At 33.8% G+C, this 27,018-nt stretch overlaps 4 protein-coding genes across 8 annotated transcripts; 1 reads left to right on the forward strand and 3 right to left on the reverse strand.

Annotated features, from left to right (window-relative positions):
• Positions 1–452: 452 nt before the first annotated feature.
• LOC140877317 (probable methyltransferase PMT26) lies at positions 453–6,039 on the reverse strand. Of its 3 annotated transcripts, none has more exons than XR_012149268.1 (10): positions 5,672–6,039; positions 3,695–4,727; positions 3,460–3,609; positions 2,739–3,009; positions 2,415–2,525; positions 2,172–2,346; positions 1,820–2,092; positions 1,418–1,612; positions 1,056–1,337; positions 453–673 (listed from the first exon to the last, which is right to left on the reverse strand). XR_012149268.1 is itself a non-coding variant. In XM_073280860.1 (10 exons), the coding sequence occupies exons 2-9, from the start codon at positions 4,721–4,723 to the stop codon at positions 1,109–1,111; spliced, it is 2,433 nt and encodes an 810-aa protein (XP_073136961.1). In that variant the 5' UTR covers positions 4,724–4,771; positions 5,672–6,039; the 3' UTR covers positions 453–673; positions 1,080–1,108. The 3 variants fall into 3 exon arrangements, 1 of the variants encoding a protein (XP_073136961.1); XR_012149267.1 differs by having other exon boundaries at positions 3,695–4,771; XM_073280860.1 differs by having other exon boundaries at positions 1,080–1,337; positions 3,695–4,771.
• Positions 6,040–9,299: 3,260 nt separating this feature from the next.
• LOC140883896 (uncharacterized) lies at positions 9,300–14,704 on the reverse strand. Of its 3 annotated transcripts, none has more exons than XM_073290533.1 (9): positions 14,531–14,704; positions 14,222–14,369; positions 13,623–13,791; positions 12,584–12,675; positions 11,538–12,311; positions 11,157–11,282; positions 10,358–10,645; positions 10,190–10,246; positions 9,300–9,611 (listed from the first exon to the last, which is right to left on the reverse strand). In XM_073290533.1, exons 2-9 carry the CDS (start codon positions 14,333–14,335, stop codon positions 9,459–9,461), a joined length of 1,773 nt encoding a protein of 590 aa, XP_073146634.1. In that variant the 5' UTR covers positions 14,336–14,369; positions 14,531–14,704; the 3' UTR covers positions 9,300–9,458. The 3 variants fall into 3 exon arrangements, with proteins under 3 accessions (XP_073146634.1, XP_073146627.1, XP_073146619.1); XM_073290526.1 differs by having other exon boundaries at positions 9,300–9,608; positions 11,157–11,291; XM_073290518.1 differs by having other exon boundaries at positions 11,157–11,291.
• A 4,780-nt stretch (positions 14,705–19,484) lies between these two features.
• On the reverse strand, positions 19,485–21,859 carry LOC140875629 (uncharacterized). Its single transcript, XM_073279360.1, has 5 exons — positions 21,508–21,859; positions 21,003–21,419; positions 20,090–20,182; positions 19,863–19,930; positions 19,485–19,787 (listed from the first exon to the last, which is right to left on the reverse strand). The coding sequence occupies exons 1-5, from the start codon at positions 21,802–21,804 to the stop codon at positions 19,649–19,651; spliced, it is 1,014 nt and encodes a 337-aa protein (XP_073135461.1). The 5' UTR covers positions 21,805–21,859; the 3' UTR covers positions 19,485–19,648.
• A 2,412-nt stretch (positions 21,860–24,271) lies between these two features.
• On the forward strand, positions 24,272–27,018 carry LOC140876482 (two-component response regulator ORR26-like). Its single transcript, XM_073280457.1, has 6 exons — positions 24,272–24,403; positions 24,834–24,983; positions 25,236–25,637; positions 25,814–25,890; positions 26,205–26,618; positions 26,754–27,018. The coding sequence occupies exons 1-6, from the start codon at positions 24,364–24,366 to the stop codon at positions 26,868–26,870; spliced, it is 1,200 nt and encodes a 399-aa protein (XP_073136558.1). The 5' UTR covers positions 24,272–24,363; the 3' UTR covers positions 26,871–27,018.

The following is a 27,018-nucleotide window of genomic DNA, read 5'->3' on the forward strand; positions in this document are numbered from 1 at the left end:
ATAGTTATGGGATATGATGGTGTGTGTGTGTGTGTGTGTGTGTGTGTTCAAGTAGAGTTTAGCTGGAGTACCACTTCTGTTACATCATGTATTTTTAGTTTTCTAAGCTTTGCTTCAGGCTTGATTGGTGTTGACTTTCTGCTTTGGTTGCTGGTATGCCAATATACTTCTACGTTGGAATCCAGGGATTTGAAATCAAAATTCTAGACTACATGACACAAATTTGACCTCAAGTTTCTAAGACTGAGTCAAATTAAGAAAAAGCTAAAGCTTGAGACTGCCTCGTGAGTAGATTTTGGTGAAAAAAATGCTTGAGGTTAACTCATCGGCGAAATTACGAACTCAAAGTGATAGGCATCAAAATTTTGAAAAAGCAAAGGTTTCATTGCCACTGAAAGTTCAAAGTTTTTGGGAGATGATTGAATTCACTTCACTGTGCAGGGTTGAAACAATGAAAAAACCTCTACATTCTATGTATATTTGAACACACACAATATACTGTCATCGTCAATCATCGCCACTTCCTATAAAGTCCTCCACAGTTCATACAACACAGGTAAACAAAAGAAATCTTACATGTGCACATGCTGCACCCGCAACCTGCGTCCAAAATAGACCAATCAGAAAATGAATCCATCCGCGATATCCCCTTGTTACCTACCACCTGTTAAACCTGCATTAAGAGAAGTGATCTCACGATTAAAAAACTTGAGTTCAAACACATGGTAAGAGATACCAAACTCAATAGGATTGTTGCTCTCACAACAGCCACAGACTGAAAAAGCCTGCTGCAAACCATTTCTATAAACTAAAGGGCAGATACATATCTAAGCCCCTCACACACCGCAGAATGAAAGAAAACTTTTTGTATGCAACTCTTCCAAAATATAAACCTCACGTACTAAATATAATAGCTATAGGTCATCAGAATAGAGGTGTGATAGGGAAGCCTTGTCAGGATCAACGCTCCTCACAAAGTGAAAATTTACTCTAATTGGCTAGCACTAGATACGAAAGATGGAGTAAACAGCAACCAAATAAGCACCAACATGGACCTGATATGTGGCTGACAAGTACACCTGAAGATTCATATTCTGATTGTGATGCTTTATGCAATGGCATATTTGACCGTTTCCTCATCTTTAGGCCTCCACATGGTTTTTTGCGCACACAGCATTCCTTCCTCGTTTTTTGAGTAGGTCATGCGGATATCCCACCGCATGGACTTGAAAATGTTTTCGAGTTCACTAATTATTTTGACAGTGTCCCGGACTATTATATTTCCTTCAGGTCTCAAAATCCGATTAACTTCAGAAACCAAAGCCATGATATTACACCTGAAGACCAGAAATCGGAAAATTTAGAACAAGCCAAAAATATGAGTTGTCTGAATCAAAACACTGGATCTCACACGCACCTGGCTTTTATCTTTGAGAAAATATGATCGGCGTGGAGAAGATCATAAGATCTTGGGTAAGTGCTAAATGATTCACACCAGTCGTGATAAATTCCAAATAGACCTCTCTCATAAATAATCGGTAGTGTATCAGGAGCATCGATAGAGACAATATTCATAACCCACAAATTCAATTCTCTCAGAGCAGCAGCAAATCTGCAAATAAAGCCATTGATAAGAACAAGCTAGATAGCACTAGATTGGAAAATTGAATAGATCGCAATAATGCTACCATGGGGCAGCAGGTAGCCTATATGCATTCAAGACAAGAATGTTCAAAAGCAAAAAAGATTGTTGATTATGGCTAGTTTTCATGAGAAAAAAACAGGAGTAAGATAATTCTTCAATTTCTTTTTCACTTACCCTCCATAGATTGCACGCATGTCCATGACATTTCTCACACTCGACCATTTAATTCCCAGTCCATTTAGATATGACTTGTTCACTACACGTTTCCAGTGCTCATTATCATCAACAAAATCTTCTGGAGCTGGCTTCCCATAGGCTCCAACCTGGGAAGTCAACAACCAATAAGGCGTTTTTTCCGCTCTAGCAGGCCACTGTTCTGGCCATTGAGAACCACGATCTGACAAAGCAACAGGAACTTTGTGCATGCATGATTTTAAAGGTACGTTCCTGAGCAGATAGAGATAAGAAAATATTCAAGTTCAATCAAATAGAAAATGCATTGCAACTCAAGTGACACTGAGCATACCAGGCCGCATTTGGATCATCAGAATTTTGGCAAAGCGGGGGATCATTTTGTGACCTCTGTTCATAGCACTCATTTGAAGTAGGCTTACGATATACCGCAAGCCCTACTCTATTTACTTCATCCTTGGAAATTGAAACAACTTCCCAGCACATTGCTTTAGTGAGTTTCTTCATCGCTGTCAACACAAATTTATTAGAGCTAGAGAACTGCATAGGCTTCAAGGGATAGCAGAATAAAATGTACCTTCCCAGATCCCAATATCATCAGGAAGTTTCTGGTAAATGGGAGTTGCCGACCAAACAAAGAAACCCCCAGGCCTCAGTAAACGGTTTAGCTCCAAGAGAAGTTTACCACCTAAATATCACGTGTTATACAATGAAGTGAATTATCACATGTTGAAAAAAGCATAGATGTGGTTATGTCCGAGTCAGAAACTGAAACAAATGTACGTATAAATAAGGGAGCTGGTTAATGCCCAAATATTTCTCCATGTGATTTTATGGTTCAAATACTTGTGAGCTAATCCAATAATAATTTTCAATTAAAAGCAAACAGGGATTCAACTACCTTCAATATGCCAAGGCACCCTACATCGTGCACAGTGGACAACATCAAAAACTCTCCCTGGGTACGGAAGTCTCTTGGTACCCATAACAGCAGATATAGCAGGTATTCCTCTTTCAAGTGCGAATTGAACCTGAGCTTCATGCTCATCTTTCGGAGCTAATGACATTGTCAGCACATCCTTTTCAAAGAGATAGCCCCCAAAGCTAGCAACTCCACATCCAACATCCAAAACAACTCGAGAGTGGTTTCCCCATGCAATATCAGGCACGGACTACATAACAATCAATCGTAATGAGTCAAAACAGTCAAGTTCCAGCTAATTATTTACTCATCATTCATGAACTGTCAAAAATATTGGCCACAACAACTTTGAACAAAGAAGAGATGGTACACACAGGAGTCGGGTTTCATATGCATATCACAATTTTGATGATACCGTCATAACTGAAAAACTACTATAATATCATGTCATTTAATTATTTTCACATGCATGACTTAACCATAATTGACTTAGGAACACAGCATAATGAAAAATAACAATACCAGACTCATTGCTACAGACCAAGTTTAAAACCAGAATTTACAAAAATTTGCATTTGCATAAGAGCGAGAAGGAAGCATCAAACATAGGACGACTTGTTAATTCCTTTTAGATTTAGTAAGACAAAGGAGAGATGCATGCACATGTAAGTCCAGTGTAGCAAGGCACATACAACATTACCTCTTGTATGAAGTCAATATAATGAAGAGCTCCATGCTTAAACTGGGTGCCACCACCAGGGAAAATAAGGTATTCACCACTAACTTTAACCCAATTCTGGTGTCCTTTAATTTCTACAAGTTTTGTGTGGGGAACATTGTGGTACCAAATCTGTCAAATATAGTAACAGAAACTGCCATGAGAAAGGATTAACCAAAAAGATAACGCTAAAACCCCTGGTTTGGAAGTATTTTACCTTTTCCCGGCTTGTAGGCCACTCAATCGGGGGCTGGTATCCTTCAGGAACTGGAACAAGACAGGTGGGGGGATTGTCTGGGCAGTGCCTCTCCCTGTGCTCGTAGTGCTTAGTTGATGGAAGTTTACGAATTACTGCCCAGTTGTCAAGGCACGGAATAAAATCTGGCCCAGAGGTGGTGTTGCAAAGCTTCCAACTGTAAACATTTTGATTCTCCGATTGGGACGATTTCTGGGCTTCATTCTCATTTGCGGACTCTGTTGCTTGAGTCAAAAAGGATCCATTTTGTGTCGAAGATTCATCTAAAATTTCTGATTCAGATCCAGAAGGAAGCAACTCAACAGACTTGTCCTTCACAAATGAATCTTGATCTAGCTCCTCATCTTTATTTATCACCACACTTCCGTCTATTTGACTCTCTCTCTTCCCATCATTTTTCTCATTTGAGTTCTTCTCAGATTCTTTCGTAAGATCATCAGCATTGCTTTCCATCTCTATAGTTTCAGTGGCTTTTTTCGCCATCTGAGATTTGCCATCATCTCCATTTTCTGACTCATTTTCTGATCCATCTTCTGTATTTTCATCCTTAGAACTGCCTTTGGATTTGTCTTCCTTCTTCTCCTTAGTGTCTGTTTCATTATCTTCAGAGATCTCATTCTTTTCCTCTTGATTTGAGTTCCTGGCTGTGTCCCCTTTGCTCACATTCTCAGTCAAATTGCCTCGGTTATCCTCAAACTGATTTGACTTTCCATCATCAGTTAGTTCATCACTGCCACCAACACCATTGCTACTATTATCATGGTTATCATCATCATCATTATTCTCACTATTGCTATCAGTGGTATGTATCTTCAGTTTGTTCTCGCTTTCCGCAGAGACATCGGTATTTTGAAAACGGAGCATGGAAGACGTTGTCATCATCCATACACCAACTATACAAAGGGCTACAAAAACCATTATTGTGACTGTAGAGCAATATCTCCATGATGATCTCCGACCATCAACTCTAGAGTATTTTCCTGAAGCCATATTTCTATTGTCTACTTCAATTAGTCCGGCGGCAGTCAACTTTTACACCTATACAAGCAACTTAAGTTGAGCAAGGTACAAGCAAAGAAACATGTTTTTTACATCAAATATGAAACAATATATTTGAAGCGCGATCTAAACAGCAATACAAGTCCACAACTAGATACTCTTTTCCGAAATTTAGATGATATACAAACAAGGAACGGGTTCAATAATAATTTCAAGATCATGAATGATAACTTCATCGCAGAAAAAGAAACAAGATGGAGGGGACTTAGGTAGTGTTTGGAATAGGTAGTGTTTGGAAGAGCCTTCTCAGCTTTTCATTAACAAAATTTTGAAATTTAGTTAACGAGAAACTGAGAATTGCTTCCTAAAAGCTCCTCCAAACACTACCTTAGTAAGGCAGAGACTTTTCAGAAATGGTGTTTTATTATTTTTAATACGGTTCAAATAAAGAGGTGGCAGCAAACAAAGGCCTAAGAAGGTACTTATGAAAATGCATATGATTTGCCAAAGGCAAGGTGAACTTTCTATAACTAAAAGTCAATTTATTTGATCACTTTATATCATATTTTTGTAATGTGGTAATCTGGGAAAGCAACACATTTTCCCTTGTTCTGTTTCTGCTTGGACGCTCCAGTGTGACTAATTTTGCTGTTTCCTTTTGAAATTTGCAAGAAATCTACCCCAACGGTTTCACACTAACTTCAGTAAGCATAAAAAAGTAAAGTAGCAATTTTTATTCAATCTATCCACGATCTAAGCTTAACAGAGCATCAAACAGCAAGCATCCACAGACAAACTCATTATCCGGAAAACTCAGCCAACTTCACACATCTAAAAAGAAATTTTAGAAAATGCATGCGTAACAGCAAAAAAATCACATTCAGAATTAAACATGTATACAACTCCACCTTCCAAATTACTAAAAACCAAATTGCTCACCAAATTCTGTGGTGAAACTGACGAGGACCACGAGGTAGCACGGAGGTAACCAAAATTATAAGGTGGTGACGGACCTCGCATCAGAAGAAACCACTCCAACGATACAGAAGAGCTGGATTAAAAGCGCAAAATAAAGTATGTCTTCCTCTAACGGCTGCCAATTGCAGAGCCGACGGCATAGGCGTCCAACATGAGCGGAAGTGAGCTCCACAGCTGGTGCGGCGGCGGAGATACCGCCGACGATCGAATAATCGGAACTGAAATTCGGCTATGGGATGCGTTAGCTATGCAGAAACTTGGGACTGCCGGAGAATCAGATGTCCATTTAGAGAGACGAAAGGACCGGTGGAGATTTTTCAAAATTTTAAAGAAAGACGAATATATTTAGTATTTAATTAATTATTATTATTTGTGCATTAGGTAAGTTAATTAATTTGATGGAACAAATCAATTCTTAATTTACACGCAACAACTCTTGCAATATCGTCTTTTATGGGTGAATTCGAGGGCATCAATCTTTTATCCGATTTTAATTATAAAAAATATTATTTTTTTATGAAAAATATTAATTTTTATGAGAATATAAATAGATTGAGTCATATCAAAAATATAATTTAATGATATCGTCTCAAAAGAGAGTCACTCATATAAGTCGTGTTGTATGTTCAATAACACACACAATTGCATGTTATCTTTGATAATTTTAAAAATAGCACAAATGCACTTATAAAAAAATCTATTCATTATTATAATTTAAGAATTTTATTTTGTTGTGTTTTCACTCACTCATTAAGGGGTTTTTGTGTTTTATTCCCCTCAATGAGCTTTTACTGCCTTTCTGCTTTTTTGACATTCTCTCTCTTAAGAGGTTTTGGCTTTGCCTCCCTAGTGGGATTTATTTGTTGCAATTGTTTATTTATATACTGGTAGAAGTTTGCTTAATTTCTCGTTTTAGGCGGTGTTTTTTTAAAAAAATATGTATATTATATATATATAAGGTATAATCGTGTAAGTAACTTAAATTTTTTTACTGTTTATACATTTATGATCCTATAGAAGGGGCTACACGCCTGACGCCTTTGATAATTCTTCGAGGAAATAATAAATCGTATGACAAATATACGTGTTGAATAAAAAGTATTTTTAGGTATTGGTTGTTTATATTATATCATGATATATTATAATAATGTCGTTGTTTTTCAAAAAACACCATTTTCCTAGAGCTTTCAATAGGTATTTAACCCAAAAAAAAAAAATCATTTATGTGATGGACTTTGACAATTTCAGTGCCAAAATTTCGAATGTCTTATAATATACATACTAATACAGAGTCAGTCGTTGCACACACACGCGCACACATATACTTAGAAGATCACCAAATTTTGGTCGTTGATTACTATTTATATTTATATATTTTAAAATTATTATTCAACTTCCTTGGAAAACTTAATTAGCAAAAATCACACGTCATAAGTTTATTACAAAAATTCTGTATATAAAAATTAAATGCTAAAAATCTACATGTTATTTATTATATAGCTAAAAAATTCTACCACAAATTCAATAGCATAAAAACCCACTATATTTTTTAAAAAAAGCCCACTATATTTTCAAATTGTTACTAAAACTTTTTGTAAAAAAAAAAACAAGTTATTTGCACCAACCACCCCTGTAAAATATTGAAAATGCACACTTCTCTCCTGTGAAATTTTAATAGGCATCTTCAACCCTAACCTTTTAATAAATCAGTACACTCGCCCCTTCACATGAGTGTTTGTTGCGCACGCGCCCCTCATGCGACTAGGCAAATATTTTGATATTTTTTTTGCACCAAATACCCCTGTGAAATATTAAAAATGCATATTTAACCCCTGTGAAAATAATTTTTAAATCTATTCAACCCATAATACACAATTTTTAATAAAATACAATTATAAATATTTAGAAAACATTTTTTGTTTTATTATTTATTATTTTTTATTTTAAATGTATTATCATTAATTAATTATTTTCTAAAAATATTATTACTTTATCTTGTTATCATTATTTTATTAACTTCACTTCGTATTTTCAATTTTTTCATTAAACATGCATTCATAAACAAATATTTAAATAATTTCAAGTACCAAAATATTGAACTAAACTGATAAGTTCAAACATATTGTTTTTTTGATTTAGAACTATATATTATTGAACCAAAATTTAAATTTTTCGAGAATATACATTGCACAATTTGTAATAAATAATAAAAAAAATAACATGCTAATATAATTCTACATCAAAAAAGTAACATTCATGAACTTATCATTTGATTTCATATTTTGATATTTTTAGATATTTAAATATTTATTTATAAATCATATTTAATGAAAAAGTTAAAAAAACGAAGTGATTTGATAAAATAATGATAACGAGATAAAGTAATAATTTTATTTAAAAATAAATTAATTTAAAATTAAAAATTAAAAATAAAAATAAATAAAATTAAAAATATTTGATACTTATCATTCACTTATCATTTTGATTTAATATTTTGGTACTTTTAGGTATTTAAATCTCGTTTATGAATGCATTTTTAATGGAGAAGTTGGAAACAAAAAAAAAGTTTAATAAAATAATGATAACAAGATAAAAAAATAATATTTTTTAAAAAACATTATATAATCATAATAAATTTAAAATTAAAAATAAATTAATAAAACGAAAAATGTTTGCTAAATATTTTATAATTAGATTTTAATAAAAATTATGTATTATGGGTTGAATAGATTTAAAAATTATTTTCACAGAGATCAAATATGCATTTTTAATATTTCACAGGGGTATTTGGTGCAAAAAAAATATCAAAATCTTTGCCCAATCGCATGAGGGGCGCGTGCGCAACAAGCACTCATCTGAAGGGGCGAGTGTGCTAATTTTTTAAAAGGTTAGAGTTGAAGATGCCTATTAAAATTTCACAGAGAAGAAGTGTGCATTTTCAATATTTCACAGGGGTGGTTGATGCAAATAACTCAAAAAAAAAACTAACAAAATAAGAAACAACAAGCATAGTTAAGTTCACAATTGCTCAAAAAAAAAATCAATTAGTTAAATATATTTATGTTGACAAACAATTTGATATAAGCAATTGTAAAAGCTCATATTTCTGACATTTCTCAAAAAAAGTTTACACAAAATTAGAATAGGACAAGAGTCGTTTGAACTTCGTACAATTTTCCCCAAAATATAAGAGTTAGAAAATAAAACATATGTTAAGAGAGGCATGAATTCAAACTCACGTTATCTCTTGAACGTATGGTTGCGACTTTAGTCTAGTTTTGATCGATTCAAATCAAATTTCATAAATGGTATTTTAATATAATGTTCATCTGATCTCGCTATCATGGATTATAATTTATAGCCTACATTCATCATTATCATCTGTGATTGTTTGACACACATCACCATGTGGATTTTTCAAGACAACTTTTGGATTTGTAACAAAATCCAAGTTAAGGATCCGGTCACATGGTACTATGAAATGTATAGATATCATACAAACATATATAAAATGGACGTTGTTATGATTACGATTATTATTATTATATATGGGGTGCAATACACAGTTTGTAACATAGGTTTACCTGTGATGAAGGAACCGGTCGATGATCGCCAACGTCGTATCATATCATATACAGCCTTAACACAAACCTGGTCAAACTGACTATACTTGCAAACTGTGACCCATATACAAACTAACACACTTGTAGCATTCCTTGAAAAAATATATAAATGTACATCTCAAAGGCTAAAAACAACCCTTACCCCATTCACGTAGAATACCATCATCGCTGAGGCTCGGGGGAACCTGTGCTGGGTTGTCAGCAAGTTCTCTCACTCTAGATAGAATTTGGGCAGGGATCGGAACTGAAGCATTTTTACGGGATGAAGTGTGCATCTGCTGCATTATTCACCAAGGATAACTAAGCATGGTTGAAAATAACATAGATGGGAGTCACTAGTAGTTTTGACACGGCTAATATTTGAATACCATTCATATTTATCACAAAAGAAAATGATCATCATGCTGAAATTCGAAATAAAAATAGAGATGTTAGACAATAGTTTACAAAAAACAATGAACATGTTCGCATGTGCAGAATTAGTTTCCTACAACTGACATGCATACTTTATATCACTTCACAAAGTCATTGTAAGATGGTTGGGATATGGGGATAGACTCATCTGACTAGTCACTACTCAGACTGAAGAGGTACCCAAACCATCATAATCACACAAACTGATTATTGAAAATTCTATCATGGATAAAATGTTTAATTTCGTACACAGATAGGCTTTATTTGACAGTGAGGAGAAAAAAGTAGAGAACAAACAAATAGCAGCGTATGTTGAAATGGATAACACGATTAATCGCTTCAGAATCATACTTAGTGGTGGTATAAATGTGCATCTTAAATAAAGTTCAACTGTCAACGTGGAAAAGTGGATTAGCCTGATGTGGCAACACACTGTGCTCACCCCATTTCGAGCTGGCGGCTCTGCAAGGCTAGCTCTGAGGAGATTGCGCCACTTATCCTACAAAAAAGTATTCCACCATTTAAACTTAAAATAATAACTAAAAAGTCGATGTTGTAGAAGAATACCAAATTCTGCTGCAGTTCATTTACTAAACCTTTATATACCAACCTTGAGATCAACCGAAGTTCTGTAAGAACATGATACAAAGGCAGAACGCTTAATCTCAGACCATCTACCGGCACCATATTTAGCAACTCCTTCAACCAGCTTAACAACCTCACTTAGAGTCCAAGGTCGATGATGTTTCCTCCTTGTTCCTCCATTTTCTTTGGCAACTGTGACCACCTCGTCATCTGAAGCATTGCTATGTGGTCTCACATTTTGCGATACCACTTCCTTCTCCAGCGGAACTGCCTCGTTTTCAGATTGTGGCATGCCTTCCTCTGGAAAAGAAACCTGCCAGGAACATTCACAGAAGATGCACTAAAATATATGTAACATCAGCACAAATTTCTCCATGGTATATATATCACATGGAGAGTCGGTATTTTGCAGTGTAATATAGACCCGCAGTACACAAACATTTTATCAATGGAACAAACAGAAAACAACAAGAGGTCAAAAAAATCGATATGAAGAAGCAATGATAACCTTAGATATACCACATTACTATGATAACCTTTGATATACCAGATTACACTGATAACCTTTAATATACCAGATTACAGTGATAACCTTTGATATACCCAATTACAACCAGAACTGCCTGAAACCTGTTCACATTAATTTTGTTCACCACTAACAATTTGCACCATGCAACACAGTTATCAATATTTAAATACTTGAGCAAACGGCTATGGTTGATAAGGCCCAATCAAGTTAACTATATCACCTCTTCAGCTTTTTAATATCAGTGAAAAGAAAGTAGACCAACATCACATTTAGAAAGCTAAGAAAATTATCTTACAGGCACTTCAATCAATCTGGGAGATAAGCTGGCTTCAAAAACCTTGTCCAAACTTTCACTCCGAAGTTTTTCACTGCATGAAACATTGTTCTTTACCAGACTGGTCGGCAACCCCTTGTCACTTAACTGTAGTTTCTACACAGGAGAAAGCACGTAAATGGTACCATCTCACAAGTTGAACAGAAATTTGGCTGGTACAAGTGGATGCAATTTTTGAAAAACTAAACAGATAGAATATAACAAATTTTATTTTTTGAAAGTGAAAACAAAACATTACACCATAATATCCTCCATTACAATACTAGACAACAATTCAGTAGTATAGACATCAACAAAATCATACTCATAACCTATATGAAATAAGAGGTATTGTTTCACTACCATGAGGGTCATGAAGCTTTCCCTTGGACGACTACGTCGAACTCGAGAGACATATGGGACCTGAACTCCAGAACCACCAAGTGAATCCTGTCTCATGAGACATTTTCCATCTTGTACAACAGTCTGAACAGGTATTACGTGAACCTTTGCTGATGGTTCGTAACATGCAGAGGGTTGGCTCCCGGAGGAAATTATTTTGGCACCAGAATCCCGGGATTCTTCTTCCGAAAGCTCTTCAATATATCGTCGTGTGGGCTTTCGAACTCTTTTTGTTGGTCTTTCTTCTGCACTACCATCTTTACTCCCACAATTTTCTTCTGTTGTAAAACTTTGTACTTTTGTTCTGTTACTATTCGAGTGAATTCCCTTGTGGTCATCAAAGCAAGTTGAATTTTCAGAGTCCTCCCGTGAAGATTGAACAACACAATCAACTCCTTTCCCTTTTTTTACCACCCTATTGTCTGTGATAACAAGAGTGGTAGCCGAGAAATCACAAGAATTAGTCAATCCCATGATGATTCTCCTTTTAAGCCATCGCTTGTCCTTCACAGAAGTTTCCCTTCCAAAAGTTGCTTTGAATGTCTCCTGGAGTTCTTTCATTGTCAGATTGTCCAGGTGTATCTCCCCCTTCAAGAGAGAGAAATTAGGCATCATACTAATACCAATAGCAGAAGTTGAGGTACCATCTTCAGCCGAACCAGAAAGTTTTGAACATCCCTCTGAAGGTCTAGACTGGTCAACAACATCATCATTAGTAAATCGATGGATTTTTTCCTGTAGAATAAAAATAAACAAGAAGTCGTCATCATAGTGTAGCCATCTTTGACATGAAACCAAAAACAATTCAAGAAGATCATAATTATGTCAATGACAATTCATGGTAATAGAAGAAAGAATAAGATCACATAAAGCTGAAAACAGACAAATATTTGGGCCTCGAATATATCCCAATTTGACCACGAAATCTTTAATATCCACTAACTGCACAAATAACAAAGTAGGAGTAGCAGTAATAAAAACGTGTCAGGAAACACTATCTCTAATACCTCATCTCGAATATCCATTTTCTCAGAATCCACTTCAAGGTCAGGGGGCAGTTTTTCTGCATCAACTTCTAGGTTCTCATGTTGTAGCAAGCCTAAAAAATAAACAAGGTTCAGCAACTCAAAGAAGGCAGCTGTCAGATAAGATATGATGGGGGTAACATGTGAACCCCCAGCTTCTTTCACAGAAACGAGCAGAGAACGGTCAAAAAAAGTTCCGTATTTTTTTATCGTCTTAACATGGGTTGCATGGGTTTAAGAGGATCACTAATCGACTTGTGATTGCTGAAAAAACTAGAAAGTTCTAGCCGCTAGAACTTTTAAAGCAATATTGACATAGACCAAATTATATTGCTTGAGTAGTTCTCGAAGCAACTTTCATACGGGAAAGATCATGGGCCTGGGATTAGACAGATGGTACAAGGGTGATAGCCACGAAACCTTGTGGGAATCTAAGAGTTGTTAGTAATATCATAGTTTAACACCTTAGTGCGTGCGTGGAAGCCTCTTTTTCGAGCAGTAAGGTAAAATATCATACTCTCCAACCGATGTCCTGTCTCCATTCCCGTGAGATCAGCTCAGGAAAAGATGCAAGAATTGAACACAGATCTGACACTTCAATTTGTAAACACCAATTTGTCCATGTAAAGAAGTGTGGCCAGTTTACATGCTGTCGAAAAAAGACTCACAAGTCTCGAACCCTAAAAGCTTAAACCTTTCAAGGCACCTATTTCTAGAAGTAATCTCCCTCAACAGAGCAAAACAAAGTGGAATAAACCCATGATATTAAGAGCAACTAAAATTTTAAACAAGTATGGAAAAGGATATTGCTTGTCTGAACATGAACTCAGAAATGGAAAAATTTATGAAGGTAAACTGGGATACAGAACATTCGCGCGCAAGATTAATATATTTTGTCTTTGAACTGAACTATATCCATGGGACATGCACCTCCTGTGGAACAGTGATTATGGTTATAGCGCCGCTTAGAAAGCCCAAAACACAAAAATGAGGAAATGAATCAAAATTTATATTCGTGAACCTTCTGATATTTTAAACTGTTTGTTAAAATCAGATCCAAAGTGTGCACATTTCAGAGTTTGCGCAGAGTCTGAAATTATTCCGCCTTCAATTTTGTCATCATCAAGCAAGTCCTTTACTGTCATAACTTGGTCATCTGTTGCAGGAACTAATGTCCCATCTTCAACAACCTAAATTTGAAATTGTTAATCAAAATTTAATATCCGAACGAAACAGTTCTCCAACAAATTTCTGCCTCGAGAGAACAATAAAAGGAAGATAAAACGGAAAATTAAGTGGATCAAAGATGCACTTCTAACATGTGGACTTCTAACAGAAAAAAACTGCATTTATGACACTACCAATCGACTCACTATACACATCACATTAATCAAGAGTTGGACTGAACTCGGCAGGTATATTCACCGGGAACCAACAAACTAAGAACGCAAATCATGGCATCGTCGATAAAGAGCTCAAAAAACTCTGAAAAAAGGAATTCCCTTGCTATACAATCATCCTTGAAGGATTAATTTTACCGCCAAGATGCAACACAATTTTGATCCTCTATTAGGTTAGTTAAATTATCAATAACAATAGTCTTTTCACAAATTGACATACCCGGACAAGGTGGTAAACGACAGGATCATCAGTCTTTGGCGGCGATATAGTGATTCCATTTATCTCGGTGAAGTTATCTTTAACTTTAGCTTCCTCATCGACCACAGTCTCCATTGAAAATTACTCACATGCCACTTCCGCAAGCAAACTATGGAAGAAAACACAAAATTTCCTCAAAGAAACTCGATTTTAATCTTCAAAACTGGGCGACGCAGAATCATACAGCTCATGCATGATATACTTCACAAATTGATGCGACTGTGCAGAAAACATCATAATTCTAGAAGGAATAACCGTAACTGAACTCACCACTCTATCCAATGAATTCAGGTAACTGCACTGAGAATCATCGAAGAATAATACGCAAGGGAATAATCCAGTGCCTAGCGTTAGGAAAGTGAACCAAAATCAAAGGGGGGATTAGGGTTTCCAATTTTGGTTCGAGCAACCTGAGCCGAAACCAAGAGGCGTGAATCAACTCGATTTAACTGTACATTTTTCATTTTGTCAAATTTAAAACAATAAGAATTATATTTACTATTAATTAAGGGAGACGAGTGAATAGTAATCTACTAGCCGTATCGTACACGCATTATGTATGTAATGTTATATACAAATATTATGTTATATGTGTATATAATATAAATTTATATTTTTTAAGTATTTGATTTTAATTTTTTTTTCAATTTGATAATTTTGGGGGGTTTTTTTAAAAAAATAAATTAATTAAAAGTGAGCATACCAAGAGACCAATACCACTAAGGTGCTCTTTCTTTATATATAGTATAGATACTATTAATTAAGGGAGATTGGTTGATAGTAACTAACTTTTGGTGAGGTTTTTTTAATATGTCAATAATACCCTTAATTAGTATTTTTTGTTTTCTAAATTTTTATTTACCTTTTTTTTACAATTTTTTATTTTATAATTTAATTACAAATATTTAGAAAACAAAAATAAATTAAAAATAAAATTATGATTGTACGAGCACGCAACGCGTGTTTCGAGTCGTTAGTAAATTATAAATTACAAATTATAAATTTCAAAAAACAAAATAAAATAAAAACTCTTAACTCAAACACGATTATAGATTAAGCGTGTTCTCAATTCAATAACATAAAGAATCAAAAGTGTTTTCTCAATCTTTTGATAGAAGTAAGTTTGGATATCCACCTCTAGCTTACAATGAAACTAACAACAGATAATCACGAGATAAACAATTGATCTCAAAGGAACCTTCAGAAAGCTTGTTTCTGAGAATCCACGAAGAAGAACAATCGACAAACACCATAAAGTTGTTAAACTTTGATAAGTTTGATTTGAAAACAAAGCAAAACTTTGACAAAATTATAGATAGAATTTTATTTGATCAAAATCAATCAATAATATGAATTGTTATTATTCAATAATGAATGTATATGTTGTATTTACATTACAACTCCGAATAATAAAAGATAACGCAAAATAATGCAAAAAATATCACATAAAAATTTCATAGTAGACTTAGAATACTCAAAAATAGAAAAAAAATAAAAATACTCAAAAATCCCCGCACACATTGTACACGCGCGAACTGTGTGAGAGAGAGTGCAGCGCGGGGGCGCATGAAGTTCGCATTCTCAATTGTTGAAATCTCGGCGACAACGCGGGGGCGCTAGGAATTGAGCGTGGGAGCGCTGCTCCTTAGGCGCGGGGGCGCCCGTGCGTTGCACATGAGCTTCAAATTTTGTATTTTCTTCGATGTTTTCTTCACTTTTTTGATTTTTTTTTTTGGACTTCAATAATATTATAACATCCTCCAAATTGATCTCCAAGCATTCCAACATTTTCTTGATAATTTATCATCAAAAATTGAAGTGCATCCTTGAACTTCTTGCTACGCCCTCTCACAGGGGCGGATCTAGGATTTCGGTTTTGGGGGGGCCACCTACAAGCTAGGCATAAGAATAAAAAATAAAATAAAAATTACAGTATCAGTTATATTCAGCTAATTAAGCATCAACTGCATGTTTCAAACAAAATATTTGTACGTTAAAGAAATTCGACGTTCATTAGAATTTTTTAAAGTTTTCGATTATAATATCAATACAAAAAATTTTAGCAATTTTTCTTTCAATACATATTATCAAAGCATCAAAGAGAAAATCGTTCTTCATTTTGCTATGAAACCTAGTTTAATTTGTTAATATACATGTCTGAGAATGACTCTCTAAAACCAAGATCCTAGATCTATATTGTTTCTCATTCTCTTTAATTTATTTGAAATATGTTATTGTATTACTTTCAAAATATATATATATGTCTATCTTCAAATATATATATATATAATTTTATTTTATACTCAATTTTTCTCTCTCTCTCTCACACACACACACACACACACACACACACACATATATATATATATATATATATATATATATATATATATATATATATACTTACTTATTTTTCACACATATTAACAATTATTTTGGAAATGTAAATTGGTAAATAAATTTTAAAGTTTATTCTTATTTAATGAATATTTATATAGTGTAAAAAAATATTGAAAGTAATCTATATATTTAATGAAAATCTCAATTAAATATGAGTGTATTTCATAAAAAAAAGTAGAAAATATTATTAATTATTGTAGAAGTTTATATATTTTGGAAAAAAAAAATGAAAAAGTGATTATATATGAAACAAATAGAGTGTGTAATTTTAGAGGATAAATTTTAAATATATCAATAAATATACAAATATTTAAGATATTTGGAGTTGTTTTTTCGATTAATATGATATCTTCTTCCATTTTATTTGTTATTATAATGTCATTTTATTTTATATAATTTTAGAGAATAAATTTTAAAAATTTCAATAAAAAAAATTTATCATTAATTTAAAAATAATAATAATTTAGATAAAGAAGAAGAGGGAAATGATAGAAAAATAAATTACGGATGAGTGAGAGAGAAGAAAAATGGAAAATTAAAAATAGAATAAGAAGGAAAAAATAAAATAAAATTCAAACAAGAGTTTGTGTGAGAGAGGAGGAAAACGGAAAACATAAGAGAGAATAAGAGGGAAAAAAGCAAAAGAAAATTAGAAATGGGAGCCGGTAGAATCGAATGCTGACAGACTAATACATGATGGAGCTTTTTGCCATTAACTACGTGAAACTCTTCTTAAAATTAATGGGACCGTTGTTATATGTACTTAGTTTTCAAAAATATTAATTATATAGTATTAAATTTTTTTTAATTTTTTGGGGGGGTCCTATAGTGGATCCGCCTCCGCCCTCTCATCATTGATCCTCGCAGCATCTCTAATGGATCTTTAGCTTCCTTAGCAATGTGATCAATTCGTAGGCTTTTCAGATTCACATCACCATTTTTTAAAATAAAAATTGATCGAGTTCATTTTACAAATTTCTCCCATAATTACCAAGGAAGAGTTTAATAATATTTTTCATACACTACCGTTGCCTTGCAAAATTTTTAAAATAAATTAAATGAAAATGGTTGTACTCTGTAAATCAGGCGTAAAAAGATTCAAAATTAGTTGAGGTTCACCAAAGACGTGAATAAAGGAAAATTAGATACTACTTGTATAAACATTGCTCCAAGAAAATAGATGTAGAGTGTATTGGTTTTTTAATAGATCTTAAGTATATTGATAAATTTTACACTTTTAGATATACTATTAAGATGATGTACGTACAGGTGGGGTACAATTTTCCGGGATAGTGAAGGATAAAAAATTAATTACGGTTGACTAATTGATGTCAACATATTTCATTCTAATAATTCAATAATTATTCTAAATAACATAAAATTATTGGATAATTAATTTCGGAACTTTACCAAAAGAATAATGGAGAAATATCAAGAAATATAAGGGTGTAGAGTAGGGGTGACGAAAATTTCCGAAATCCCGATCCTTCCCAAATCCCATCCCATTCCAGTCCCGAAAAAATCCCAACTCAAAATTTTTCCGACCCGAACTTTTGGGATTTTTTCCATCCCGATTAATATCGAAAGATGGATCGGGAATAAAACCTTATCCCGACGGGATTTTCGACCCGTTCCGAAATAAAATAATAATATATTTTATTAATAACTTTATTAATATAATAAGCTAAATATTTTTAGGTTTCAACTCATATAACAGTTAATTGTGAACTTAATTCGAATAATTTTTATTGTTGGAATGATCAAATTTTAAAATCACGAAATTCCATTTTATTTTTGTGTATTTTTTTAAAAAATTAAATTAATAATTTAATTAATTCACATTTATAATAATCTCATTAGAACAAATATGTAGAACCAGACTCAATAGATTAATTTGACAATCTGTTTAACAAAATTTATTTAATAATTGTATCCGAACATTTTATTAATAATTATCCGATACATTTTTTTCCTTAACAAAATCTTGAAACATTATCCGGAATATTTTAATAATATATGTTTTAAGTTGAATATTTATTTTTATTTATAAATATAAGTTTCTAAATATAGTATATTTAATAAAATAATCACATTTTTTTTAATTTTTTGAATGAAATCTTGAATATGAAAAAAAAAATCGAGATTTTTTCTTCCTATCCGACGGGATCCCGAATAGTCGGGTCCCGAAATGTTTCGGGTACGGGATCGGGAGAAAAAAAATTTCCAATTTTTTTCGGGACGGAAGTTGGGTAGGGGGTTTACGGGACGGATCCCAACCCTATTCCACTCCTAGTGTAAAGGGTGTCGAAGCCATTGGGGCTAAATTAGAAAATTATAATAAGGTGAGGTTGTGAACAAAAACTCAAAGCTATTTAATTTGTTTCAAAAAGTAAAAAATAAAAATAGGTGGGACTCGAGCCCACCCTAACCCAACGTGGGCCATGTTCTGGTTTTGTGGATAACATTTTGGAAAAATTACAAATTTGGTCATTTAAGTTTTTTTTTTTTTTTTTTTGATTTTGAAATTTTATCTTCATGTTATATAATCGGATTTAAAATTTTATTTATTTATATTTGATTTTTTTTTAAAAAAAATTATTAGTTTTTTTACATAACACCGACGCTGAGTGTTAATGTGTTAAGTATGAGTACTTTCATGTAAAAATAAGTAAAATTTCAAAACATATTGCCAAAATTGCAAAAAAGAAAAAAGAAAAAAGAAAAAACACAAACTAAAAAATCCATAACTCCACAAAAGTTTTATCATTTTAAAAAGTCATTAAAACTCTGGATTGAATATACTGTAAAACTCAATTATGATTTTATAGCGGACCAAAATTGTAAAAAGATGAATAATGAATATACATGAGAGGCAATTGATAGTTTGATGAGATGTGCACTAAACTGCGGCAAACAAACGTGCATGGGTGGCTCACTGTGAGTACAAAAACAAGCTATTTTACACGACATTTTCCATTTCTTGATGAGTTATGATACAATATTTCTGTTGTTTGAGGAAGGCAAAACAAACCCTTTTATCAAAGCATTCAGAGTATAAGGAGAATCGATATTCACTGCATGTCCTGTATCCGGGATTATTTCCAACTTTGCATTTGGACCCAAGTTTCTGCATTCAAAACAATTGCATACATATTATGTCCTATCAACTTCAAATGAAGCACAAACCGCGAAAAATATTTACCTTTGTAACTCATGGGCAAAACTTATCGGGAAAATTTTGTCCTTGTCACCCCAAACAAGCAATGTTTCCTTCGATCCGAATTATATAGGCGGTTAGCAAGAAGAGAATTATATAGGCGGCGATGCCTAAATAGATTACATGTTACGGCAGAAATTGCTTGGGATATATCGTCTATATATATCAGAGTGATCACTTGTATTTGTAAGGGTGAAATATAAATTACTTACTTGTGTTAAGGATCGAACATTGCATTCTGCTTTATTTTCTATCAAATGCTCCACCAGCTCTTGTTTCCCTCTCCTGTTTTCGTTGCACATTACCTTGTTTCACATAAGACTTGATCTTGTCAGATGAGCATGCAAATGAAGGCGATATCTAGTTTAATTTCTTCTCCGCAAACTCGTACGTACAACCAGAGCTAGGAATTCTTAATGAGCACGTGCAAAAGGTGAATTAAGCTTAAATTATCTCATAGCCATCAACTAGAGAAAATGAAACAAAGAGTTGATATCTGTAAGTTGTACACGCAACTCTTGCTCGGAGGGCGGTCACTACCAAGTTTCTATATATAGATAGTGTTTGGGAGCTCTTCTAGGAAGCACTTCTCAGCTTTTCGTTAACAAAATTTCACAAAATTTCAAATTTTTGTTAACAGAAAAGCTGAGAAGTGCTTTTAAAAAGCTCTCTCAAACACTGCCATAGTCTGTTTGGTCAGCTAATTCGGATAATATGAACTCTAGACACTAGCAATTGTAGAATTTTTTCTGTGCATCAAGATTCAATCATATACATACTTCAATATTCGTCAATGTGTGATCCCTTGACTAAAAACCCAGTGGTGTTTTAGTTTCCACCTCTTATCCACCCCGAACCCAACTCGTATCCACTGTGTTCGACACCATGCCGAACAAAATATCCATCTACTTTCCCAACCATATATATCAACCTCATTCCCATATATTCCCGCATTTCTTGGTATGTATGGACAACTTAATTCATTTAGTACCAAGCAAGACAATAAGTAGCTAGGGCAAGAAGGCAATGGTGCCTTAAAAGCAAGCCTTTTTAGGTCACACAACAAATGCGTGCAATTGACAATTCAAATGAAAAATATATATGCAAAGCAGTAATCTCACCCACATCAACAAACTCCTGCAGCACGAAATCCGGGGCCCACTTGCAATGATTGAACTTGTGAATAGAAAGATCCATCAACAACCGGACCCCATCCGGGTCACCCGGTAAGAGCATATCCACCACATCTCGCCCAATGCTCTTCAGCTGTTCCCACTTCCGATCCTCGTTACACCCGACCCCACTGCTCACAATCACCATCTTCTCCACCATCTCCGGATGAATCTCAGCCACTCGATATCCCACATACCCGCCGTAGCTTATGGCGTATATGGAGCACTTGTTCACCCCCATTCCTCTCAGCCCCTCCCACACGCACTCCGCCTGGAAAATCTCCGTACGATTCGCGCGGTTCGTGTGGGATCTCCCGAAGAACAGAAGGTCTGGAATGTAGAGATTGAATGATTCCGCCAGCGAACCCACCTTTAAGAAAACCAAAACCCAACAAATTAATTAAATCTACTAGCTAGCTATCTGAACCAAAAAAAAAGAAGTATAATGCATGGGGTACCTGATAAGCGAATTGAAATTTGGAGTTTCCTCCGTATCCGTGGATCATCAGAAGGTTGGGCTTGTTGAATTTACGGTGCGCCGGTGCCCAGAAATGCATGGTGGTGCGATCGTCTAGGTCGATGGTGCACTGCTCCAGGTTGCAGAAGAATCGGAAATATAGGGACATGATAGCTTCCACTACAGGGATGACAAATGGGAAGCGCGGAATCTTGGGAAGGATGTGTTTGGAAATCGTGGCGGCGAGAGAGACGTGGAAGGAAAGGAGGTGGCGGAGATATTGGCGGAGAGCTTCCATTTTTCAGGTGGGAAGCTCGAGGAAGAAACAGGGGAGAAGAATGGAGTAGTAGATTAAATTGTTTTATGCATTTGGTTTTGGAATATATTTCTAAATTAAATTGTTTTATGCATTTGGTTTTGGAATATATTTCCAATTTCTTTAGCTTCACGTGGGTCCAAGAAGCCTACTATTATAGCTAAGTGGGTAATCATACTCATGATTAAAAATTTTGAAAACGGGTCGAGCTTGTTCGAGATTTAATTATAATAATTTTTTAATTTAAATATATATTTTTATTGATTTCTTATTTAGTTATTTATTTATCAATCAACGTCACATGGGTGATAATATCGATTATAAATGTTTTTAAAATGCTTATTTTATGTTGAATATTGTTTATGTTTTATTTTATTTTTTTCAAAAAAATGTTACATGCATGCATATCAATGCTTGAAAAATCAAAAAGGTTTTCAAGGTATTTTTAATTTTTTTAAAAATAGTTTAAAGAAAAGTCAATTATTAATCACTTTTCTCCGAGCATGCATTTACAAGTTCATCTTGTGTTGATAAAGAACTATTTTTTTTTTTTTATGTATACTAAAAACTTTGTCGATAAAAATCAGTAATCATTTTGTAAGCATATGGAAGCATTGCCATAATATCGATGAAATTTAGTGTTTAATCTATTGTATTTTAACAATATTCATGCACATTAATGTGATAAATATGTAATAATATTGCAGATCAGTATCGATTTTTTTTAGTTATTATTATCAAACCAAAGTAAAATGTTTATGGTGAAGCCATCATCACTCATCAGTAGCATATTTAGCACAATATAAACCGAGATAACCAAATTTGGATGACAATAACATGTACGTAATATATCTAGCATGGAAATGCAAATTTATTACCCAAAAAAATTGGTAAGTATTATAATTATTTGATGAGTGCCGATTTTTTTATTTGCAAGTCAAGAAATTATATATGTTTGTTTGTTTGTTTTTTTCCCTAGAAAATATAAATACTTTGACATGTATTTTTAATCACTACTCGTGTCTCAAATATATATGTTAGATTGTTTTTCTTGGAAAATCATTGGAAACAACGTTCACAAAAAAAATGATGGAACATTTTTCAATATTTAGTTTATGTGGATATATTATTAGTAACAATAAGGAAAAAATGCTATTATATATAAAAATTAGACTATATATTTGGGATTAAAAAATTAATCTATATAATTGAGACGGAAAACATGTTGTATTTGGACCAATGAATTTGAAACGAATACACTAGTTGTTTGTTTGAATACATCTAGTCGACAATAAATTTCGAATCCAAAATTAATATTTTTGAGTCATTGGATGATTCAAACTCCATTTAATATAAAATCATTTCTGATAGATCTAATCTCTTGTGATATTTGACTGTAGACTAATGATTTCACATCTGGAGAGACAAATGTCATAGATTTTGTAATAATTGACGTAATCATATAACAATAACTCAAAAATCATATTATATAAATGCAATCAAGAACTTCCTATGTATTGTAATATTTCCTTTTATTTCTTTTTATTTTGGAAATATTCAAATAATATCAATCCTATTTTCATGTTAATATTATAATAATTTGTTTTATATTGTTATAATATTTTGTCTAATATTTTCTAACACACCGATCTAGTAAATATCGATTTCCCGTCCCATGTCATGACATGCATAAAAATTGTATTTGTGAGGCATTTCTCATAACAAAATATTAGACAAAACATTAATTAATCCGCCATATATATATGATAAATCACCAATCTAAAATAAAATTTGCAATAATTTTTAGAATGTTAAAAATGGTCCAAACACACACACACACACACACACACACACATATATATATATATATATATATATATATATATATATATATATATATATACAATTTTGCTATCCTGCCCACTCACCGTGCCCACCTAATGTGTCCACCATGAGGTGGCACTCAACTATTGGATGTGATGAATTGTGCGTCCAATAGTTGAGTGCCACCTCATGGTGGGCACATTAGATGGGCACGGTGGGTGGGCAGGATAGCAAAACTCTATATATATATATATATATATATATATATATATATATATATATATATATATAAATATTTGAATTTAGAGCATTTAAAATTAAAAGTAAATATATACAACGGTGTGAAACATAATATAAATACGATCCTTCACTACTTCAGTCGTCTTCTTTTTAAAAATCACTGTATCCTTGGCGAATTGTTCCAAAGTTGCCTTCCGCATCTGAATTTATTTGGTACTTTGTCATTTCTTCTTCGTTGTATTAATTTTTGTTGTTCTTTTTTATGTGCATGGTTGCGGCCATATATTTAATGACTGGTGACTAAATATATATTCAATGTTACATTTAATTTTCTTATTTGTATATAGAATTAATTAATCATCAAAAGGACGAGAGGGGATGGAGAGTCAGTTCACAGATGCATATAAGAACAATATCCCATCGAGTTCATGCCAAGAGATTCATGTGTTGCTTGTGGATCATGATACCCAGTCCTTAATGAACACAACAAATATGCTAGAAATGTGTTCCTGCAGAGGTAAATAATTAATTATTATAATTTGAACATTATTTATATAAATTTTAAATATAGAAAAATGTGCATGGTTTTTCATTGGATTTGTGCAAAACAAATGTTTATTTTTTCAACCCATCATATATACATAAAAAAAATATAATATATATATATATAAGAATATTTTTCTATATATCAGATCGATTCAATCGGACCGAATTAAAATAATTGCGGATCCATTTTCAGTCAACCCAATCCGATTGAATACTAGTGGTGTTTGGGAGAGTTTTTGGAACTTTTTCTTAACAAAAATTTGAAATTTTGTAAAATTTTGTTAACGACGAGAATTGATTCCTAGAAGCTATTCAAAACACTAACTGATCAGTCCAAAACCAATATAATCGATAAGCATCCCTAATAATTTCTATATATATATAATTTTGTGGGGTTTCAGTAACGGCAGTGGGATTGGCATTTGGTGCTATATCGGCGCTGTGGAGTGGAAAGGCCAAGTTCGACATTTTGATGGCGGATGTGAACTCACCTGACCTCCGAGCATTTGAGCTTCTCTATCATGCTGTCAACATGGATTTACCTCTCATCTGTACGTGAGTTCTTATATTATATATATAATTTCTCTGATCATTTTACTTAATAATATAACATTAGTATATAATAATATAATAATAATTTAATAATATTCCTTTTATGAATGAGATGAGTTGAATATAGCCATTGTATATACTCGGTGCTAAAATTGTGATATTTTAGCACAGAAATTGCACTGAATTAGCATTTTGCACGAGATGTTATCTTATATATATACGTTCATATGAATACATGCATGATCATGAAGTCATGTCGGCCGTTGACGATACATACCTGGCCACGAGGGCACTCGAGAACGGGGCATTCATGTTCATCAAGAAACCTGCGACAATGGAAATCCTACGTTGTTTGTGGCAACATGTTTACAGAGAAAAACGGAGAAACGAAGAGAGATTTCAAGAAATAGCAGCGAATAAGCGCAACAAAAGGTCGGGGATGGATGATAATAACCCCGGATGCCAAGGTCAAGCCAAAGAAAAAATCAAAGGACAAACGGGCGATGAAGATCAACGATATCGTAAGGGTACTTATAACTTGGTTAATGTAGATGATGATAGCAACAAAGGGGTCAAGAGGAAAGTTTGCACGGACTGGACGGAAGAGCTTCACGCCAAGTTTGTGGATGCAGTGGCACAACTTGGTGAAGGGAGTAAGTTTTTTTTGGACGTTCTTCGTTTTTACTTTAAAAAAAAAGAAAGAATTCATAGGCTGAGATTTGAAGTTTTCATGTGTTTTTACATGGAAAGTACTGTAGTCGGATTTAATTCGAGTAACTTTATTGTTGTATCAAACTTTTCGTTTCAATTGATATGTTAATGTGTATAGGATGTTTTCCAAAGGAGATTCTCGAGCTTATGGATGTGCCGGGTCTCACAAGAATGCAAGTGGCAAGCCATCTCCAGGTGCTCGCTCTTAATTTGTTGATATTTGGGGGCTAAATTCTTTGTATATACTAGTACTTGTACATATATGTCTACATTCTGTAATACTAATATACGGCATACATTAATCTATGCACTGATTGATTGATTGATGAGATATTAGCATAAGGGTAGTATCATGTATAGACATCACATGTTTAAATCAATTTTGGATATTTGAATCTAGCATCATAGTAGTTTATATGCGCACGCATGAACTACTCACGTATATTAATATTTCTCCAATATATATTAGATGACTTGACATCTTCTTGTAAAATTTTCATTTTGAGCAGAAATGTCGAAACAATAATTGGCAAACTCCAGAGGAAAGGAGATCGCCTCATGTGCTTGGTGACCTCAATAAGTCACAGCACAAGCCAAGGAAATTCGGGTCAATGCCTCAATTAGGTCGAACCGACACATCTCCCCAATCGGCTCAAATCTCCGGGATACAACCCGAAAACGAGACCCAAAATAATCGCGAAAACGTAGGACATTTCGCACCATCAACCATGACGACCCATGTGCAATTTGAGCCCGGACCGAGCAACATTCACTCATCGGATGATTTCTTCCGTTTTCAAGATCCGGTCCGCCCCATCCGCAACTTTGTCTTCCGTTTTCAAGATCCGGTCCGCCCCATCCGCAACTTTTCCAGTACCGTGCCACAAGGATCCAGGGCTCCTAGGCAAACCTTCATCCCGCAGGTAAATTATATGTCATTTACAAACTTGTTATTTGTAGACCCAAATAAAATTTTTTGAAAATTATATATATTAGAAAAACATATCGAACAGGGGAAATTGAATTTTCAACCACGTATATATTGTTGTTGTATGCAGAATTCAGCAGTGGCGAGTGTGGATAGCAGTAGCAAGGGCCAGTGGAGTTCGGAGACATCCAACGTGGAGAGTGATGATCGCTCCGAGACCAAAGACAAGAATATAAAGAGTGAATGAATTTATATGCGAGCTAAGAAACAAACAAACAAACAATTGAATTGGTATTGGCTTGCTTGATTTGATGTTATTATCTTGTTGAGTGCAAATACGTAGCCAGCTAGAATTATACATGATTACTGCTTATGTTGTTCTTAGTTCAGTAGAA

This window comes from Henckelia pumila, chromosome 1 (assembly GCF_033568475.1).
Source record: "Henckelia pumila isolate YLH828 chromosome 1, ASM3356847v2, whole genome shotgun sequence".
Taxonomy (NCBI): domain Eukaryota; kingdom Viridiplantae; phylum Streptophyta; class Magnoliopsida; order Lamiales; family Gesneriaceae; genus Henckelia; species Henckelia pumila.

Excerpts from the sequence above, each read along its gene's own strand:
- LOC140877317 (XM_073280860.1), bottom strand. The coding sequence starts at position 4,723 with ATGGCTTCAGGAAAATACTCTAGAGTTGATGGTCGGAGATCATCATGG. Across the intron at positions 3,610-3,694 it reads GGCCTACAAGCCGGGAAAAG|ATTTGGTACCACAATGTTCC; the intron begins GTAAAATACTTC and ends TATATTTGACAG. Across the intron at positions 1,338-1,417 it reads TTCTCAAAGATAAAAGCCAG|GTGTAATATCATGGCTTTGG; the intron begins GTGCGTGTGAGA and ends TCTGGTCTTCAG.
- LOC140883896 (XM_073290518.1), bottom strand. The coding sequence starts at position 14,335 with ATGGAGACTGTGGTCGATGAGGAAGCTAAAGTTAAAGATAACTTCACC. Across the intron at positions 13,792-14,221 it reads TCGTTTACCACCTTGTCCGG|GTTGTTGAAGATGGGACATT; the intron begins GTATGTCAATTT and ends TTTCAAATTTAG. Across the intron at positions 9,612-10,189 it reads AGCCGCCAGCTCGAAATGGG|CAGATGCACACTTCATCCCG; the intron begins GTGAGCACAGTG and ends TGAATAATGCAG.
- LOC140875629 (XM_073279360.1), bottom strand. The coding sequence starts at position 21,804 with ATGGAAGCTCTCCGCCAATATCTCCGCCACCTCCTTTCCTTCCACGTC. Across the intron at positions 20,183-21,002 it reads TGCTGCAGGAGTTTGTTGAT|GTAATGTGCAACGAAAACAG; the intron begins GTGGGTGAGATT and ends ATGTGAAACAAG. Across the intron at positions 19,931-20,089 it reads ATGTTCGATCCTTAACACAA|GAAACATTGCTTGTTTGGGG; the intron begins GTAAGTAATTTA and ends TTCGGATCGAAG.
- LOC140876482 (XM_073280457.1), top strand. The coding sequence starts at position 24,364 with ATGAACACAACAAATATGCTAGAAATGTGTTCCTGCAGAG. Across the intron at positions 24,404-24,833 it reads AGAAATGTGTTCCTGCAGAG|TAACGGCAGTGGGATTGGCA; the intron begins GTAAATAATTAA and ends GTGGGGTTTCAG. Across the intron at positions 25,891-26,204 it reads AAGTGGCAAGCCATCTCCAG|AAATGTCGAAACAATAATTG; the intron begins GTGCTCGCTCTT and ends CATTTTGAGCAG.